The sequence below is a fragment of the Garra rufa genome, chromosome 4 (assembly GCF_049309525.1).
Source record: "Garra rufa chromosome 4, GarRuf1.0, whole genome shotgun sequence".
Taxonomy (NCBI): Eukaryota; Metazoa; Chordata; class Actinopteri; order Cypriniformes; family Cyprinidae; genus Garra; species Garra rufa.
The window spans coordinates 16,873,928-16,894,739 of record NC_133364.1 but is presented as its reverse complement, the minus strand read 5'-3'; the positions used below and the strand labels follow the sequence as shown (position 1 = coordinate 16,894,739).

Genomic DNA, 20,812 nt, shown 5'->3' with positions numbered 1-20,812 from the left:
CACATATGAAGAAATTAACTCCACCCTGACTCCTGCTCCCTCGCTTTCATGCATGATTAATTGCTTTTTCACAAAAAAAGAAAGAAAGACGAAAAAAAGTGAGCGTGATGTGCTCAGGAAAGGAGGAAAATGGATCAAGACAAAGCACAGACAGGTCTGTGTCCCAGTTTGACTGCTGATGAGACCAAATTCTCATTAAGGCACACAGCGTCTCTGTCTTGTACTGAATTAAACAAGAGTTTGTACCTCAGCTCGTAAACTTGACCAAAGCCATGGCACAGGTTTTATTTGAACATTCATTTAAATGTGGAAGACAGGTTTTACCCTATGCAAATAAAATAAAGTAAAAACTAATGAAAAAAAAAACTTATGTTAAGCCATGAAAGACCAAGATTTCAATTTATTTTCTGCACTTTATTTTTAATTTCCGTTTATTTTCAAGTTTTGTTTAGCTGGAACATGTTGCTTGTAAGGATTGTGTTTAATAATCTGAAGTGGTATTCAGAATAATGCTGAAATTTGCTTGCAATGTATATGCTAATAATATTCAGCCCATCGTTTCATGTAGATATTTAAGTAGTTCATGTCACATTTCATGTTTCTTTCTATCTTTTTTTTTCAGAAGCACTTGTGTTAAAATCAATCAATCAGTTAATCAATCTTTCCTAATAGACCAAGTCAACTCTTTTGTCACAATCTAAGTCAAGTCTTTCAATGCCCTTTTCTAAAACAAAGAATAGAGTATGAGGTTTTATTGAATAAAGACAAAGTTTTATTGAATTTACTTCTGAATTTATGTCAGAAGCACCTGTCCACAGTGTTAAAACAAATAGCATATATGAAGTATATACTTTATTTATTTATTTTTATTTTATTATATTTTTATTTTTTATTTAATTAAAGTTTCATATTTAATTTTATTTTGTAATATTTTGTAATCTAATTGTATTTTTTTAATATTTACAGTGTTAAAACAAACTGCATATATAAAATTTATACTGTATTTGTTTGTTTATTTGTGTGTTTGTTTGCTTGCTTGTTTATCTTTTATTATTTTGTTTTATAAAGTATATACTTTATTTATTTAATACATTTATTTATTTATTAAATACATTTATTTATTATATATTTTGTTTTATTTATTTATTTTAATATTTTTTATTAAATGTTTTATATTTACAGAGTTAAAACAAATAGCATATATAAACTATACGCTTTATGTATTCATTCATTTATTTGTTTGTTTGTTTATTTATTTATATTTTAATATTAATTTGATTTCATAAGGTATATACTTTATTTACAGACTTTAGTATTTTTATTTTATTATAATTTATTCTTACATTTTTAACTATTTTTTATATTTAATTTATATTTTATATTTAAAGTGTTAAAACAAATAGCATATATAAAGTATATACTTTATGTATTTATTTAATTTTATTTTATTAATTTTTTTTAATTAAAGTTTCATAATATTTAATTTTATTTTTTAATATTTTGTAATCTAATTTTTTTATTTACAGTGTTAAAACAAACTGCATATATAAAATGTACACTGCATTTGTTTATTTATGTTTGTTTGCTTGTTTTTTTATTTGTTTCTTTTTATTATTTTGTTTTATAAAGTATATACTTTATTTATTTATTTATTAAACAAATGTATTTATTTATTATATATTTTATTTTTTGTATTGTTTTATATTTACAGAGTTAAAACAAATAGCATATATAAACTATATGCTTTATTTATTCATTCATTCATTTATTTGTTTGTTTATTTGTTTATATTTTAATTTTTATTTGATTGTATAAAGTATATACTTTAATTACACTTTTTATTTTATTATTTTATTTTATTATACTTTTTTACATTTTTATTTAACTTTATTTTTTTATATTTAATTTGATTTTTTTTATTTATATATTTACAGTGTTAAAACAAATAGCATATATAAAGTATATACTTTCTTTCATATACTTTTGTTTCTGACTGCTTAACCATTAAGTGCAGGCAAATTCTCCAAACAGAGACGTGTGGTTTCCACACACCAATTTCAGACAGGTAGAGCTAGATACTATAAACTGTTACAGTGTAAATGTGTTAATGGATATTCACCATTGGTTGTGTTCCTCTCGTGCCTTTCTCCTCTCTTCCTCCAGGCCTTTCTGCAGCTCTTCAGCAATTTTTCTTCTCAGTTCAGACTCATCCACTAAACAAAAGACAAAACATGCACATTAGATGCTGAGCTACTGCCTATATGCCAGATAGTTATTCTGAGTGTTTGATTTTGATGTTGCATTTCATAGGAGGTCCTAGAAAAGCAATGTCCTGTGGGTATCAAAGTTTAATGTTTTATTGTACACTTGAAGATTCTTTGAGGCAAGTTTGTACTTGCTTGTAAAGAAGTTTGTGAGAGAGAGTACAGTGAGGTAGGATGGTATTTTGAGCCCTCAGGACATCTCTGCGTTATGAGGCAAAGCGAGAGAAACCGAAATATGGGGGACAGGGGTCCTATACGCCTATGCACTGAAAATGACTATAAAAAACACTTTCAAACACACACTTCAAAAATACTCTTTTTAAAACTTAGTGTTGATATCAACACCGCCACAGTCAAACATGTCAGTGTGTATCCTGTTCTTTATCTAGATGGCTAATTGTCCGTGAAAGCACAGTGGAGATATAAAACAGACAAACTCATAGCCACCAGTTGAAAAAAAAAAGCAGCAGTACTGCAGCACCGCAGAAGCCTGGAGCTACTGCATGACAGGAAGTCCAAGCGTTGCAGATGAAGATACAGGATTGTAGTTTGGAAAAACAACCAACGTTTAGTCTAAAAAAATATAAATGATAAATCAATAAATAAAAGTACAAAAGCAATCATTCCTCACAGACATATCCAAGTCAGATCCTGTCACAAATGCAAGTTGAGTCTTTGATGGCAAAGCCTAAAAGGAAGTATAAGAGGTTTTACTTAAATCAAAAGATCATTTTAACTTTAACATTATGCACTTTTGAAATAAATAATTTATTCTCTATCCACTAACTTGGCAAGGGCTGGATCATTTAGCAAAAATTAAATAATTAAATACACAACTTTTCGGCAAACTATCTCTCCCCACAGTAAACAGATGAGCACTTTAAGTATTGCATTCACAATTTGTTATGTAACAGATTCCAAAAATATTTCTTCTTAGAGAGCAGTGATGTTTAATAGTCTCCAATCCAGAGTAAAAACAAAACAGATAGAAAATAGACTAACAACAAAAAACAACTAACAATTTAACTGAAACAAAACCCAATAAAATAAAACAAAACGAAAAAATTAAAATTAAAATTAAACAAAACAAAACAAAACGAAAAAAAGAAACTAATACAAAAAAGACTCAAATGAAAACAAAACAAAATGCAAAACAAAATTAAAAAAGCAACAAAAAGACTAAAAACAAAACAAAACTAAAACTAAAACCAAACTCAAAACAAGACAAAACACACAAATTTCAACTAAATAAAACAAAACAAAAAACTAAATCTAACAACAAAATACATAAGAAACACAAAACAAAAAAAGAAACAAAATAAAAGACTAAAAAGAAAAACTAAACTAAAACGAAACAAAACTCAAACCTGAAACAAAACTCAACAAAACAAAAAGCAACAAAAAACAGACTAAAAACACAACAAACATAAAACTAAATACAAACAAAACAGCACAAACAAAATAAAAAAACAACACCAAACAAAACTAAAACAAAACACAAAACTCAACAAAAAGTAAAACACAACAAAAAGCAACACAAAACAAAAAAGACTAAAAACAAAACAAAAAAGACTAAAAACTAAACAAAAAAACAAAACTAAAACAAAACACCAAACAAAATTTTAAAAAGCAACAAAAAAAAACTAAAAACTAAATTTAAAAATAAACAAAAAAACAATAAAACTTAACTAAACTAAAACAAAAAACACAAAATAGAAACTAAAACAAAAACCTGACTAAAAAGAAAAAACTAAACTAAAACAAAACTAAAACAAAAACAAAACTTAAAACTAAAAGCAACATAAAACAATGACTAAAAACACAACAAAACTAAAACAAAACAAAATTCAACAATATAAAACAACAAAAACAAAACAAGACAAAACAAATTGCAACACAAGACAAAAATAAAATAAAATAAAACAAAAAAACAGACTAAAAAGAAAACAAAAAATAAACTAAAGCCCAAAACTAAAATAAAACAAAAAAGCAACACAAAGGCTAAAAACAAAACACTAAAAAAGAAACTAAAACAAAACTATAAACTAAACAAATAAGTCAAATCACAGGCAAGTGTGTTCATTCCACAAGTCAGTAGTCCACTTGAATTAAAGACAATACAAATAAATTGATTTTTGCAACTTGCTGTAAGTGAGACTCAGAGAAGTTTTCATCGCACATACAGTATAGAGGTTTTAAAACACTGAAAACATTGTTAACGACTCTTATATGCATGAATACTCAACATATGAAAGGAAGACACAGTAGCTGTCAGTAGTTGAAAGTGATGCTTTAGAAGCAGCCGCCAGAAGGAGCAGTCACTATGGGTGCCATATGGTTTAGTTGTGTTCATTTATTCATTTTAGAAACAATTTGAGACTGTAAAGCCGAGAGAAGAAACCTGTTGGGGGGGAAACACTAAAAGTTATCACTTATACCAACCTTCTTGAAGACTAATGAGAAATCCTCCTGTTGCCGTGACAATGCCGAAGAGGAAACCGAAATTAATTGCGAACCCTGGCACAGCATTTATCAAACAGCAGGCTAGTGTACTGGATACAAGCAGACAGGTGCTGTCTAAACCTCAAACCCACCAGATAGCATCAAATTAAAGATATGGTGTGATAAGGGACATCCTTCACGGTTAACACATCTAAAACAGGGCGATCTTATTTTTGTAAGTAACGGTTTGCCTTTCACAATGGATGTCTTGGCCTGCACTTCTTCCACAACACAAAGGATCATCACTGCACACTGTTTATGCAGAAAATGACCAGGATGCTGATGAAAAATTTGCAATGTTGATGAGTTGAGTTCAAACAATGTTAGTCTCATTCAAAAAAAAAAAAAAAGTTTACATGTAAAAATTCCACCATAGACTTACTGTAAGGTCACTAAACAAAACTAAAACAAAACTCTACAAAATGAAACAAAACAAAAAGCAACAGATAAAAGACTAAAAATAAATAAATAATAATAATTCAAATAAAACAACAAAAAACAAATAGCAACACAAAATAAAGACTATAAACAAAACAAAAACTAAACTAAAAAATAAAACTCAAAACAAAAGACAAAACAAGAAAGCAAAACAAAAATCAACAAAATAGTAATTAAATTAAATAAACAAAGAAATGATGTTATGATATAATAGTGTATATATATATATATAGGGCTGGGTAAAAAATTTCGATTCTCCGATTTTAATCGATCTTCAATTTAACGCAACGATATCACTTCGAGAAATCCCCGAATCGATTCTTAATGCGCGTGCTTCAGCTTCACGTAAGAGGATATGAATATTCACCTCTCGTCCTGAAGGTGTCACCATCAGCTGCTTTTTTTGAAGAAAAATCTGGTGACCAAAAATGATTAGGCTGTAGTTAAGAACTGTTAGTTTTATGGACAGTTAGAATGTTTTGTATTATGATTGGCCTGTTTTGAACGTTTTGAATTTAGAAAAATGATTTATTTTTTAAACATGTTTGAAGTTCTTAATAGATTTCACTGTTGCACATTTACATTTAATGTGCATTTTGCAGTTTGTTTACATGGTGTACAATGGATGCACATATTTATGACTTCTTGTTACAGTGTTCATTTAAACTAAAAGTTGTTTAAAATTAATAACTGTGTGCACCCTATTATTAATGTAGATGTGTATTTCAGTAATAAACTTAAGTAGGAGAGTTTCAGTTACCAGCATTTATATCAAAATATGGATCGATATATATATATATATAGTAAATATAATTATGTCAATAATAATAATAGTATTATCATTATAACAATTTGCATAATTTTTTGTGCAAAAATAAAAACGTTACATTTAAAAAATTCACAAAAGGTCACTTTGTAATTACATTTCGAATAAATAAATACACAAATAACTTAATACATAAATAAATAAATGCAATATGATAATGCATATATATTATAATATATTGTTTAATTGAATTATATTGTTATATGACATAATCACAATCTGAAATTTAAATTAAATATAGTAAATATAAGTAAATTAAATATATGTTATAAATATATTAAATATAAATATTATATTTTATCAAAGCTGTAATGCAGTGGACTGTGCGCATAATTAACAATTAGTAAATATAATTAATGATGTCAATAACAATAATAATAATAGTATTATCATTATTAGAAAAAAGTTCATATGTAAAAATTCCATCAAAGACTTACTCTAAGGTCACTTAGTAATTACATTTCAAATAAATGAATGAACGAATAAATTAAATAATTCATAAAAATGCAATATAATAATGCATTTCTTTTTATATTATTAGAATTATAAGTAAAGTAAGTAAAGATCATGTTTCATGAAGATATTTTGTACATATCCTACCCTAAATATATCAATATTTATATGTATCTTTAAAGGTGATTTTCTCAAATATTTAGATTCCAGATTTTCAAATAGTTGTATCTCGGGCAAATATTGTCCTATCCTAACAGACCAAATGCCAATGGAAAGCTTATTTATTTAGCTTTTAGAAGATGTATACATCTCAATTTAAAAAATTGACCCTTATGACTGGTTTTGTGGTATTCATACCCCTTCATTTTTTTCACATTTTGTTTTGTTGCAGCATTATGTTAAACTGCTTTAAATTAGTTTTTCTCCACATCAATTTACACTCCATACACCATAATAATGACAAAGCAAAAACCAGATTTGCAAATTTTACAAATTTACTAAAAATAAAACACTGAAATAAGTATATTGCATAAGTATTCATACCCTTAACTCAGTACATAGTTGAAGCACCTTTACAGCCTCAAGTCTTTTTGGGTATGATGTGACAAGCTTTGCACATCTGCATTTGGCAATTATCTGCCATTCTTTGCCTCACCTTTTCACCTCTCAAGCTCTGTCAGCTTGGATGGGGGCTGGCAGACATTTTCTAGAGTCCTAGTTGTTCCGATCGTCTTCCATTATGGACAATGCTTCTGTGAACCTTCAATGCAGCAGATTTTTTCCTGAACCCTTCCATAGATCATTGCCTTAACGCAAGTCTGTCACTGAGCTCTACAGACAGTTATCTTGACCTCAGGACTTGGTTTTTGCTCTGATATGCATTTTCAGCTGTTAGACCTTTTCTGAGAGGTGTGTGCCTTTCTAAATCATACTCATTCAGATGCATTTGCCACAGTTTAACTCCACTCGAAGTGTAGTAACATCTAGAAGCAATATGAATGCTCCTGAGCTAAATTTCGAGCGTCCCAGAAAAGGGTATGAATACTTATGCAACGGGATCTTTTCAGTTTTTTATTTTTAATAAATTTGCACAAATGTTAAAAACCTATTTTTTGCTTTGCCATTATGGAGTAGGGAGTGTAGATTGATGTGGGAAAAAAGTAATTTAAAGTAGTTTAACATATGCAGCAACATAACAAAATGTGAAAAAAATGAAGGGATATGAATAATTTCACAAGGCACTGTAAATGTAAAACATGCAAAAATATGTGCTCAAAAATCAGACTTAGTGTTATCAGCCAAACCTCCAAAAAAAAAAAACTGGTCCTTACACACTTGTTTTTTTTTTCCTTCTCCAGGCTAACGACTTTTCTTCAGTGTCACACATTCACTCACGCTCTAGGTTCCCATAATTCATTAATTTAAAATGGGCTTTAATATTTAAAAATGACTAAGAAAGGATTTCTGTGGATTCAAAGGATAACCAGCTCGTATGTTAAAAAACCATCTGCGAGTCTTCAGGGGGTTTTCGCAGGAGGTCACCGAGAACTCCAGAACGGCATTAACCGTCTGGGTACCCGTGTCAATCCTGAGTGAGAAGAGTAATGCTTAAAGATGAAAAACTCATCATCTTTAGATATTTCTCTCTCTTTTACTCCCTCCTTCATTCTCCGCAGATATTTTAAAAAGTAGCTTCTGGGCAGTCGGGAGAGAGATAACAGACAGAGACAAATTGCGTGTCTCATAAGACGTTTCATTAATCTCCAGACCTGAGAAGAAGAGGAGAAGGCGGGGCTAATCTAAACCATTACACGTTCCTCACGATCCAACTTAAACATCTTTCTACACACATAAAAAGACTCCTGGGAATATCAAACAAGGTGATCTTTCTTGTCCTCAGCCTACACTTCCATCTTCTCGGATCTCAAGGAAGTTTTCGTGAAACAACATGCAAATGGGGCTAAAAGATAATTTCATTACGGCGCATCACATGCAGCGAGAGCGTACCTCTTCTTTGCTCTCCGAACTTGGTGATGATCTTCAAGGAGATACTTAATATGTAACGGCAAGAAAAGTGTGTTTATGTATGGCGGAGACAAAGAAGGATTTGTGTGCAGGTAATTAGAGCGTAATGGAAAACGGTGTGTGGGCCCTGCGTATGAATATTCATGGGACGCTGAGAACGTGTAGGAGGATCAACCTTGACCACCATCTAATCACCACGCGCAGAGACTCTGCCGTGATTTAGCAATGGACTTGATCATCCACAGCGTCTCTTAATACTCCACTCGTGGGCACACATAATCAATGTCTCTCATTAAGGTCATAGCCTTTGACCTTAGAAGATGAGCTGAGGCTCTTATGGCTAGAAGAGCTATGACAAAGACACAAATTTTAAGGTGTGAGTCACCGAAAGTTTACTTGATGCTTGTTCTGCTATGGTCATTTTTAATAGCTACAAAGTTTAAGTAAGCATTGTTTGGTAATTCATTTCAATGAAGAAAGGCAGCTAAATGACATGAGAGTGAATAAATTATACCAATTTCTATTTTTGGGACAACTATTCTGTTCTACAAAATGCAGAAACTGTACATTCTGTCTATTTTTTTTTATTATTTCTTAGACTGTGATCTGTCTTGTGACAAACAGGATTGGGTCAGCTATGCCATAACTGTGTTACCCAGCACCTGGGTCAGATGTAACAACTCAATATTTGGGTAGATTTTGTGTTACTAAGCTCCTGGGTCAGACACAACAACCCATTGTTTGGGTATTTTTTGTGTTACCAAGCTCCTAGGTCAAAGTAACAACTCATTGTTTGAGTAGTTTTTGTTACCCAGCTCCTGTGTCAGACGTTACAACCCACTGTTTGGGAAGTTTTTGTGTTACCCAGCAGCTGAGTCAGATATTGTTTGGGTAGTGTTTGTTTTACCCAGCTCTAGGGTCAGATGAACAACCAATTGTTTGGGTAGTTTTTGTGTTATCCAGCCCCTGGGTCAGATGTAACAACCCATTGTTTGGGCAGTTTTTGTGTTACCCAGCTCCCGGGTCAGACGTAACAATCCATTGTTTGGGCAGTGTTGTGTTACCCAGCACCTGGTTCAGACATAACAACCCATTGTTTGGGTTGTCCTGGGTCAGATGTAACAACCCATTTTTTGGATAGCTTTTCTGTTACCCAGCACCTGGGTCAGATGTAACAACCCATTGTTTGGGCAGTTTTTGTGTTACCCAGCTCCCGGGTCAGACGTAACAACCCACTGTTTGGGTTGTCCTGGGTCAGACGTAACAACCCGTTTTTTGGGTAGATTCTGTATTACCCAGCTCCTGGGTCAGACATAACAACCCATTGTTTGGGTTGTCCTGGGTCAGATGTAACAACCCATTTTTTGGATAGCTTTTCTGTTACCCAGCACCTGGGTCAGATGTAACAACCCATTGTTTGGGCAGTTTTTGTGTTACTCAGCTCCCGGGTCAGACGTAACAACCCACTGTTTGGGTTGTCCTGGGTCAGACGTAACAACCCGTTTTTTGGGTAGATTCTGTATTACCCAGCTCCTGGGTCAGATATACCAACCCATTGTTTGGGGCAGTGTTGTGTTACCCAGCACCAGGGTCAAATATAACAACCATTGTTTTTCTGTTACCCAGCACCTGGGTCAGATGTAACAACCAATTTTTTTGGATAGTTTTTGTGTTACCCAGCTTCTGGGTCAGATATAACAACCCATTGTGTGGGAAGTTTTTGTGTTAAACAGCACTTGGGTCAGACGTAACAACCCACTGTTTGGGTTGTCCCTGGTTAGACTAAACAACTCATTATTTGGGTAGATTTTGTGTAACCCAGCTTCTGGGTCAGACGTAACAACCCAGTGTTTGGGCAGATTTTGTGTTACCCAGCTCCTGAGTCAGACATAACAGCCCATTGTTTGGGTAGTTTTTGTGAGTACCCAGCAGCTGGGTGAGATATTGTTTGGGTAGTATTTGTGTTACCCAGCTCTAGGGTCAGATGTAATAACCCATTGCTTGGGTTGTCCAGGGTTGTTACCATTTTTTGGGTAGCTTTGTGTTACCCAGCACCTGTGTCAAAAATAACAACCCATTATTTGAGCAGTTTTTGTGTTACCCATCTCCCAGGTCAGACGTAACAAACCATTGTTTGGGGCAGTGTTGTGTTACCCAGCACCTAGGTCAGAAGTAACAACCCACTGTTTGGGTTGTCCTGGGTCAGACTTAACAACTCATTATTTGGGTAGTTTTTGTGTTACCCAGCTTCTATATCAGACATAACCCATTGTGTGGGTAGTTTTTGTGTTACCCAACACCTGGGCCAGACAATACAACCCACTGTTTGGGTTGTCCCAGGTCAGACGTAACAACCCATTGTTTGGGTAGTTTTTGTGAGTACCCAGCAGCTGGGTGAGATATTGTTTGGGTAGTATTTGTGTTACCCAGCTCTAGGGTCAGATGTAACAACCCATTGCTTGGGTTGTCCAGGGTTGTTACCATTTTTTGGGTAGCTTTGTGTTACCCAGCACCTGTGTCAAAAATAACAACCCATTATTTGAGCAGTTTTTGTGTTACCCATCTCCCAGGTCAGACGTAACAAACCATTGTTTGGGGCAGTGTTGTGTTACCCAGCACCTAGGTCAGAAGTAACAACCCACTGTTTGGGTTGTCCTGGGTCAGACTTAACAACTCATTATTTGGGTAGTTTTTGTGTTACCCAGCTTCTATATCAGACATAACCCATTGTGTGGGTAGTTTTTGTGTTACCCAACACCTGGGCCAGACATAACAACCCACTGTTTGGGTTGTCCCAGGTCAGACGTAACAACCCATTGTTTGGGTAGTTTTTGTGTTACCCAGCACCTGGGTCAGTCGTAACAATCCAATGTTTGGTTTGTCCCAGGTCAGACTTAACAACTCATTATTTGGGTAGATTTTGTTTTACCCAGCCCCCGAGTCAGACGTAACAACACAATGTTTGGGTAGTTTCTACGTTATCCAGCTCCTGGGTCAAATCTGTAAACATTAATTTATGTATGAAGTAAAAAAAAAAAAAAGCTAGTATAGTACAAATGCATCAAACCATTATGATGGGTCAAACTAACCCATTATGCTGGGTCAAACTAACCCATTATGCTGGGTGAAATAATCATCATAATTCACTCGGTAAAGTTAAACCAAAGCGTTCTATCCTCTATTTACCCAGCCCTTGCGTTAAAAAGGCCCCAAATTGGGTTGTTATCAGCCTAGTGCTTTTAGAGTGTATAATTCAGCAAGTGAAAACTGAAAGAAGAGACAATGAATTTTCTTTACAGAAGTTTTTAAATAAATATCTTAATAAAAAAATCAATGAAGTAATGAATAAATAAATATAAAGGGGAAAAGTTTTAGCAAGCAAGTTTTGCTAGTTTCAGAGGGGGTGGGATGAGAACTACTGGGTACGACATATGCATTATGGGAGTATTTATGTAACAGAATGATGTATATTTATATAAAATCACAAAAGAGTTTCTGTCATCATTATACCACGGAACCATGAGCGAGCAAGAAAAAAAAAAAAATACACGTGGGAGAGAGATTCCATGAGATAGATTGAGATGTAGGGAGTTATAGATAGATGGACAGAGGAAAAAAAGTGTGTGAGCCTCCACGGTAGAGCTCATTAAGCAGATCTGCGTCTCATTAACAGGGAGCTGTCTGGTTATGTGCGATGCAGGCGGTCGTCTCTTTTTCCCCTCTCTGTAAGTAGAGCCAGTTCATAGTGTCAGCACCAGCCCACAGACTCTGCACATCTCTGCAGGTAACACCACTATTAAGGGCCGAGAGGGCACACACAGAAATTTTCACACGTATTTGAGCTGACAGTTTTTCAGAGCTACTGTTTCGATACATATTAGATGTGCTTAATTATGTGGAGGTGGAAGCGAGAAAGCTCACAGCTCAGAAAAAGTCAAGACATGGAGAAAAATGCAATGACCAGCCGCACATTTTACGAGTCCATTTTAAGCATAGCTAGTGCTGAGATTTGCAGTTTGACAAAAGGACACATTGTGGGCTGACGTTTTAAAAGAAAAATGTGTTTAAATACATTTTGATGCACTAGTTCCAAAACAGGAAACGCATCTAATGACTGGCCCAAAAAAACCCAACAGGCTATCTACTTAAAGTGTTCTTGGCTTTATTTACAGAGAGACAGCAGAGTGTCCAGTTCGTAATTTTATAATTCAGAAGGCATGTTATTTAATGAGTCATGTGACTCATTTTGCAATTGAAGACAATGTCAAAGAATTATTGGTTCCTAATAGCTGTCTCAGGTATAAACGTTCAAAACTGCAACTAAACTTCCGATTGAAAGATCTATGAACAAAGTCTTACTTTTAATGAGAAGCAAAGCGGTTGCAAATGTGATCGGCTCGGAACACTTCTGGGAGGAGATGCTGTTCCAGGTACCTTGGAGGCTAAACTGGCTTAAGTGGAGTTCCTAATTACAGCATTGATTCATTAACTCTATTACAAGTTAGAATTAATCGTTTCATTAGCACTCAGGCACAAGCTATGAATCATAATATGGAGGGATCCGGGCCCACTTACTAACATCAAGAGGACTGAACTTTTAGGAAGGAAAATAAAATATTAGCCAATTTGTTAATCTAATTTTTAAAAATCTATACAGCGGTATTTCAAATAAATCTCAATCAAATAGGCGTCAGCAGGCATGCATTTGGGATTGATGCGTTTTGTTTTTTGTGGGGGAAAAATGAAATATGCATTTAAAAAAAAAACCCACACACACACACACACATTTAAAGAGATAATTCACCCAAAAATAAAAATCCTATCATAGATTACTCAACCTCATGCCGTTTTAAATCCAAAAGGCTAACAGTATGTTCATCTATAAAACACAAATGGATGTTCTTTTAAAGGTTTACCTTACTCCAGAAAGAAAATTTTCTGATTTTACTCACCCATATGCCATCTAAGATGTTCATGTCTTCATTCGAAAAGACATTAAGGTTTTTGAGGAAAACATTCCAGGATTTCTCTCCATATAGTGGTCTTCAATGGAGATCAATGGGTTGAGGATCCAAATTGTAGTTTCAATGCAGCTTAAAAGGGTTCTACATGATCTCAGCTGAGGAATAAGGGTCTTATCTGGCCAAATGATTGGTCATTTTCTAAAGAAATACAAATTTATATACGTTTTTAACCACAAATGCCTGTCTTGCACTAGTTCTCATTACATAGTCACGTTAGAACGCCCTTTACAAAAAAGGTAAAACAATGATGTCGGACGATTTTGAAGTTGGAAGAGAAAATGAGATGGAGTTTTTCTCCCTACCCTACCTTTTTGAACCAAAGCACACAGTCCAAGAACTAAACACGTGTGACCTTTCCAATGTGACTGCATAATGCCTGAAGTCTAAGCAGAGCTAGTGCAAGACGGGTATTTGTGGTTAAAAAAGTATATACATTTTTGTTTTTTTAAGAAAATTATCATTTTGCTAGATGTAATATTATTTCTCAGCTGTGATAATGTAGAGCTCTTTGTAGCTGCATTGAAACTGCAATACGGACCTTCAACTCGCTGATCCGCATTGAAGTCTACTATATTGAGAAAAATCCTGGAATGTTTTAGTCAAAAACCTTCATTTCTTTTCAAATGAAGAAAGACATGAACATCTTGGATGACATGAGGGTGAGTAAATTATTAGAAAATTTTAAATCTCCATTCAACGTCTATTCCATCGAAACTACAAGAAAACATCAAAAAACCATCTACATAAATTATGAAATGTAGCCCAAGTTTTCTTATTACTTTATGATACCTTTGTGAACTTTTTAAATCATCAAAGTTCTGGTAAAATGACCTTTCATCTATCAGATTTCATTTAAAAATTAATGTATTGGTGTTTCGAAGATGAATAAAAGTCTAAATTTGGAACAACATACAGTTAATTGTCAATAATAGTTGAGAGAATTTTCATTTTTGCATAAACTAACCTACAATAATAATTTGAAGAAGCTAAAGTTTAACTAAATGTCTCAGTGTCCCTGCCACATTAATGGAGAAGTTCACTTCCACAACAATAATTTACAGATAATTTACTTACCCCCTTGTCATCCAAGATGTTCATGTCTTTCTTTCTTCGGTCGTAAAGAAATTATGTTTTTTGAGTAAAACATTTCAGGAATTATCTCCATATAGTGGACTTCTATGATTTTGAACTTCCAAAATGCAGTTTAAATGCAGCATCAAAAGCCTTAAATGATCCCAGCTGAGTAAGAACTGTCTTATCTAGCGAAACAATCAGTTGTTTTCTAAAAACAATTACAATTTCTATACTTAACCTCAATTGCTCATCTTGTCTAACTCTATATGTACTCTGTGTATTCCAGTTCAAGCCAGTTAGGGTTTTGTCCTCCAACTTCAAAATCACACAGCAAAATTTATATAGCTGTTTTAACTTTTTTTTTTGTAAAGGGCGTTTGAACCTCTGCAGCAATGTAGAAAAATGTAGATACTCTGTGTATTCCAAACTGGAAGTTTAGAGCCCTTTGAACTGCATTTTGGAAGTTCAAACTCGCAGTCATCGTAGAAGTCCACTAACATTCCTGAAATGTTTTCCTAAAAAAACTATTTCTTGACAACTGAAGAAAGAAAGACATGAACATCTTGGATGACAAGAGGATGAGTAAATTATCTGTACATTTTTGTTCTGGAAGTGAACTTCTGCTTTAATTTTGATCTTTAATAATTAATATTATTAATTATTATAATTTTTTATGATTTCGTACAACAATAGTCATTATTATGGTGCTACATCATAGGCCAGAATACTTTACTAAAGGGAAAATTGCTGTTGTTCCACTCCACCCACGTACTCTGATGTGTTTAAGAGAAGTTAGAATTCCGTAGAATTACCCAGAATGACTTGATGTATAATATTACCCCTTCACAATGGTGTACCAACACATTCAGAGTGCTTACAAGATGCAATTTACCCGAGGAGTACCATTAACGCTCATGAATGACAGGCACTGAAGTGCACCGTGCAATATGTGTAAAATACCTCAAAGTGTAATTCCTTCACTTTGAACGCATGTATGTGTGTCAGCATTACGCTTCAAAACAATCGACTCACCGGCGGGAGGTGGAGGCGGTGGTGGAGAAGCCACAGGTTTTTCTACAGACGGAGGAGGGTGCGGAATAGTTTCAGCAGCGGAAGCGACAGGAGCGACAAGTTCAGCTGGAGGGGAGGGGGTGGTTATTTCTACAGGTGGAGCAGAGACGAGTTCAGAAGCAGTTTTAGTGATAGGATGAGTAGGGATGGATTCTACAGCGGGAGGAGGAGGTGTGAAAAGCTCAAAAGCAGGAGGGGAGGCAACAGAATCAGCAAGGGGAGGAGAAGTGCTGGGTTTGGGGGAGGGAGGTGGGGCAATTATTTCCACAGGTGGAGATGCTGTTATAAGCTCAGCTGTAGCAGCAGGTGGAGCAAGGGACTCACCTGCAGAAGCTGATACAGCTGGTGCTGTCACTACAGGAGGAGGTGGGGGGAGAATGACTGGCTCTGCTGGTGGTGGTACAGGAGTGGTCACTTGCTCAGGGAGTTTTACTCGCTCTGGCAAGGAAGAAGGTGGAAGGGAAGTGACAGGGTCAGGTGGAGGAGATATTGGCACCAGTGCTGGCAGAGGATCAACCACGGGAGGAGAAGCAGGAGGGGTTCTGGTGGGGGGCCGTGGTGGGCCTGAGGGTTCCCTCATGCGGTCGATGACCTTCTCCGAGAGCTGAAGAATAGAGGTGGAGAAAACAAATGACACTCTTGTGAGCATATATATTTCTGCTTTTTCTTCTCTAGTTTAAAACCATGTCAATTTAATGATCAAGAAATTATTTCAGAGATGGACATTCTGTACTTTTTTTTGTCTCTTTTAAATATTCACCTTTCTTCCTTTCACTTCTTTACTTACAATCTGTAGCAATAAAACAAGTTTGCTTGTTTCTGGTTTTCCGTCTTGCTTACTTTCAGTCACACACCAGGTTTAAGTTGGGCAATGGTCCGAAATGGTTTTTATGTTCCCCTTCTGACACCCTAGACATTTAATATCTATCGAGGGGTCGTAACACAGATACTTACAAGTATCTTAAAAGAAAAAGTATTTGGGTATTGGATGCTTTTTAAAAGATGGCATGTCAAGTTCAACATAGAAATATAGGCCTCATACCCAAACATAAAATAAAATAGACCCTTTTAGTTGCTGGGTTTCAGTCAGAGTGAAATATATTGATATTATACTGTTAAAAAAACATCAGTGTTTTTATATTTCTATTTTAATATAATAAAATTAGAGCTGGGCAATGATTAATCACGATTAATCGCATCCAAAATAAACGTTTTTGCGTACATAATATGTGTGTGTACTGTGTATATTTATTATGTATATATAGAGAGACACACACATACAGTATCTATTTAGAAAATATTTATGTATATATGTTTGTATTCATATAATTTATACTATATATTTAAAAAAAAATATATAAACATAACATGTTTTTCTTAAATATATACATGTATATACGTGTGTGTATTTACATATACGTAATAAATATACACAGTATACACATATGTGACCCTGGACCACAAAACCAGTCTTAAGTCGCTGGGGTATATTTGTAGCAATAGCCAAAAATACATTGTATGGGTCAAAATTATTGTTTTTTCTTTTATGCCAAAAATCATTAGGAAATTAAGTAAAGATCATGTTTCATTAAGATTTTTTGTAAAATTACTATTGTAAATATATGAAAATGTAATTTTTGATTAGTAATATGCATTAAGAGCTTAATTTGGACAACTTTAAAGGTGATTTTCTCAGTATTTAGATTTTTTTGCACCCTCAGATTCCAGATATTCAAATAGATGTATCTCGGCCAAATATTGTCATATCCTAACAAACCATACATCAATAGAAAGCTTATTTATTGAGTATGAGTATGTATACATCTCAGTTTTGTAAAAAATTACCTTATGACTGGTTTTGTGGTCCAGGGTCACATATATTATGTACACAAACACTTTTATTTTGGATGTGATTAATCATTGCCCAGCACTAAATAAAATGTGTTTTTATTAATAATTTATTTTTATTTCTGTTTTAGTAGTTTTGTTCTATTAGTGATTAAATGTCTTAAACTAAATTTATTTAGTCACACAATTAATGTTTTCATGAACTTATATATATATATATATATATTTGTACACCATTAGTTACACAAACACACACACACACACACACACACACACACACACACACACACACACACAATTAATTACTAAAATAATTCAAAACTATTTTCTTGACAACATTTACTTGATCAAAAATACAGAAAAAAAACTGTAATATTGTGAAATATTATTACAGTTTAAAATAATGGTTTTCTATTTTAACATACTATTTTAACATAATGGCTGATGAATTTTCATCAGCCATTACTCCAGCCTTCAGTGTCGCATTATCTATCAGAAATCATATTTTATTATCAATGTTAGAAACATTTGTGCTGATTAGTATTTTATTTTGGAACCTGGATTCTTTTTTCAGGATTCTTTGATAAATAAAAAGTAAAAAAAACAAAAAAAAAAAACAGCATTTATTCAAAATAGAAATATTTTGCGTCTTTGCTATGACTTATCAATTTAGCACATCCTTGGTGAATAGAAGTATTTTTTTTTTATAATAATAAAATAATAAAATTTACTGACCAAATGGTAGTTTATATCATTACAAAACATTTCTATTTTTTTTTTTTTAAAAATGCTGTTTTTCAACTTTTTATTTATTAAAGAATCCTGAAATTTTAGAATGATTTTTGAAGTATCATTTGACAGTGAAACATGGAGGAACGATGCTGAAAATTCAGCTTTGCATTACAGGAATAACTTTCATTTTAAAATATTTTCACATTGACGTTGAATTTACGTTGAATATTTACATATTTATATATTTAATATAAATATGTATATTTGCATTAAAGTATTTCACAACATTACTTTTTATCAAAGAAATTCTGCCTTGATGAGCATAAGAAACTTCTTAAAAAGCATTAAAAATTATACTGATCTCAAACTTTTTAACAGCAGTGTGTGTGTGTGTGTGTGTGTGTGTGTGTGTGTGTGTGTGTACATAGACAGGATATTTTTAAGTTTTGCTATTTTTTTTTTACCTTACACTCACTTAGGCAGCATTTACTTTAAGTATTAAAAATGTAACAAAGTCATCACTCTAATAAAGATAAAAAATAATTAATTTGGTGTACACATGCAATGGTTGTATAGACATGTTATAATAGGTTATGCTTGACATGCAACACTCAATTTTATACAATACAAGGGGTCTCTGCTTCTTGTCCACCAAGGGGTCTTTTGCCTGATAATGCTGACCCCTGTTGTTAGTATTGAACTAGTTTGTGTAAACCCTGAAAACCACTTATACAAAACAAAAAGTCTGTGAATAAGTTGCATGTTGAAAAATAAACACTCAAAACAATTCATAAATAAACATAGTGCTAGTATCAACTAACAGCTGTGTGAAGGGTGACACTGTTTAAGCTACTGTACATGATAGTTATGGGGGGCGTGAACATAGTGCTATCATTGTTGACATTGTGATGCTTGAACTGTAACAGGTGTTTGCTAAAATAATTCCTCTGAGGTAGGATGCTTATGAAATGCATAACATTGCAGCTAAACTTGGTTTTCCAGGTCTGCTGAAGTACAGTAAATATTCAGTCAGGGACAGAATGCTTATCCAGTTAGGCAGGATATTAGAGGACTTCATCACGATCCTGCACATGCGTTCAAATCACAGCAGAGGTGAATTAAAGCCATGCGTCAGTATGCGTGATGTTCTTTTGACAGGTGGAGGAGAACAGACAGACATGTGTGTCACTCACCCTTATGCCCTTCACTATCGTTACGTTTTCATTCTCATCCGACTCAAAAGACACGCGACGCGTGCTGTTGTTGGCTCCCATTCCTGGTCAAACAAGCCCGCTGGTGCTCAACCAGCTACTTCATGTAAATGTGTTCAGGAGTTATGAACTCTGAGGAGTTGACAGCTCTCTGGTTGTAAAGCGCAAGCACAAGGGCCGCAAGCTCCCGTTCAGAAACATGGACCGCTTCCGTCTTTAGTCCCGCCCACCTGGCACAGGCGAAGAAAGACGTTTCTCATTGGTTGAGCGCAAATGCTTAGTGTCTCTATTGGGCAACATAGAAAATAGAAGTAAAATACATTGCATTTAAAATAATTTGTATTTATTAGTTTCTATATTCATATTAAAAGGACACTATACGAAATCAATATCTTTTTCAGAGCAGAAGAATCATATCGAATTTGCTGCTATTTTTCAATGACTTAAAACAGGTCCAAGCTGTAAATAATGTAGGCTACTTTATTCTTCTACTTTAATATTACGCTATTTATTGTTTTTGTAATTTTATTTAATTTTTAATTTAATTTATTTCTAGTAAAAAATAAAAACAATGTATATACTTTACAAAAAGACACTTTTTTGTGTATTTTACACAATTTACAAACTTGTTTCTTTATATTTTTTGAAAGAAATGAACTTCCTTAACTTACTTTTATTCAGCAAAGATGTGTTAAATTGCTAAAAGTAAGAGTAAAGACTCATATTGTTAGAAAACATTTGTACTTTGAGTAAATGCTGTTATTTTGGTATCCCAGGTTCAAAAAAAAATATTAAGCAGCAAAAACATAAGTGTTTTCACAGCAAATCTGCATATTAGAATAATTTTTGAAGGATCATGTGACACTGAACACTGACGCTGAAATAATGATGCTTAAAACAAAGGAATAAATTATATTTTAAAGTAAAATAATATATATATATATATATATATATATATATATATATATATATATATATATATATATATATAATAAAATAGAAAAAATAGAAAAAAAATATTTTAAAGTGCAATAATATTTTACAATATTACTGCTTTTTTGTATTTTTGATCAAATAAATGCAGCCTTGATGAGCAGAAGAGCCTTCTTTTAAAAATATTAAAAATGTTACTGATCCCAAACTTTATTTTTAATTAATTAATTAATTTATTTATTTATTCATTTATTTATTTATTCATTCATTCATTCGTTATTTTATTTATTTATTTATTTATAGAAAAACTTTACAAAAATAATATATAAATCTAATTCTAACATAAATTAAACTTCAGAGGTTTTAAAATTGCATTGAAATACACATCCACATTATAAATTAAAAATGACT

The 20,812-nt window shown here is 33.2% G+C and overlaps 1 protein-coding gene across 1 annotated transcript in view; it reads right to left on the bottom strand.

Annotated features, from left to right (window-relative positions):
- Positions 1 to 19,680, bottom strand: part of LOC141333750 (MICOS complex subunit MIC19-like) — a 636,840-nt gene extending 617,160 nt beyond the window's left edge. The window contains exons 1-3 of the mRNA XM_073838871.1: positions 19,451 to 19,680; positions 16,002 to 16,281; positions 2,120 to 2,213 (exon numbers count right to left, since the gene is read on the bottom strand). Of these exons, the coding sequence (XP_073694972.1) occupies positions 2,120 to 2,213; positions 16,002 to 16,281; positions 19,451 to 19,531 (455 nt within the window). The 5' untranslated portion in view covers positions 19,532 to 19,680. The remainder of the gene's footprint in view (positions 1 to 2,119; positions 2,214 to 16,001; positions 16,282 to 19,450) is intronic.
- Positions 19,681 to 20,812: the final 1,132 nt, after the last annotated feature.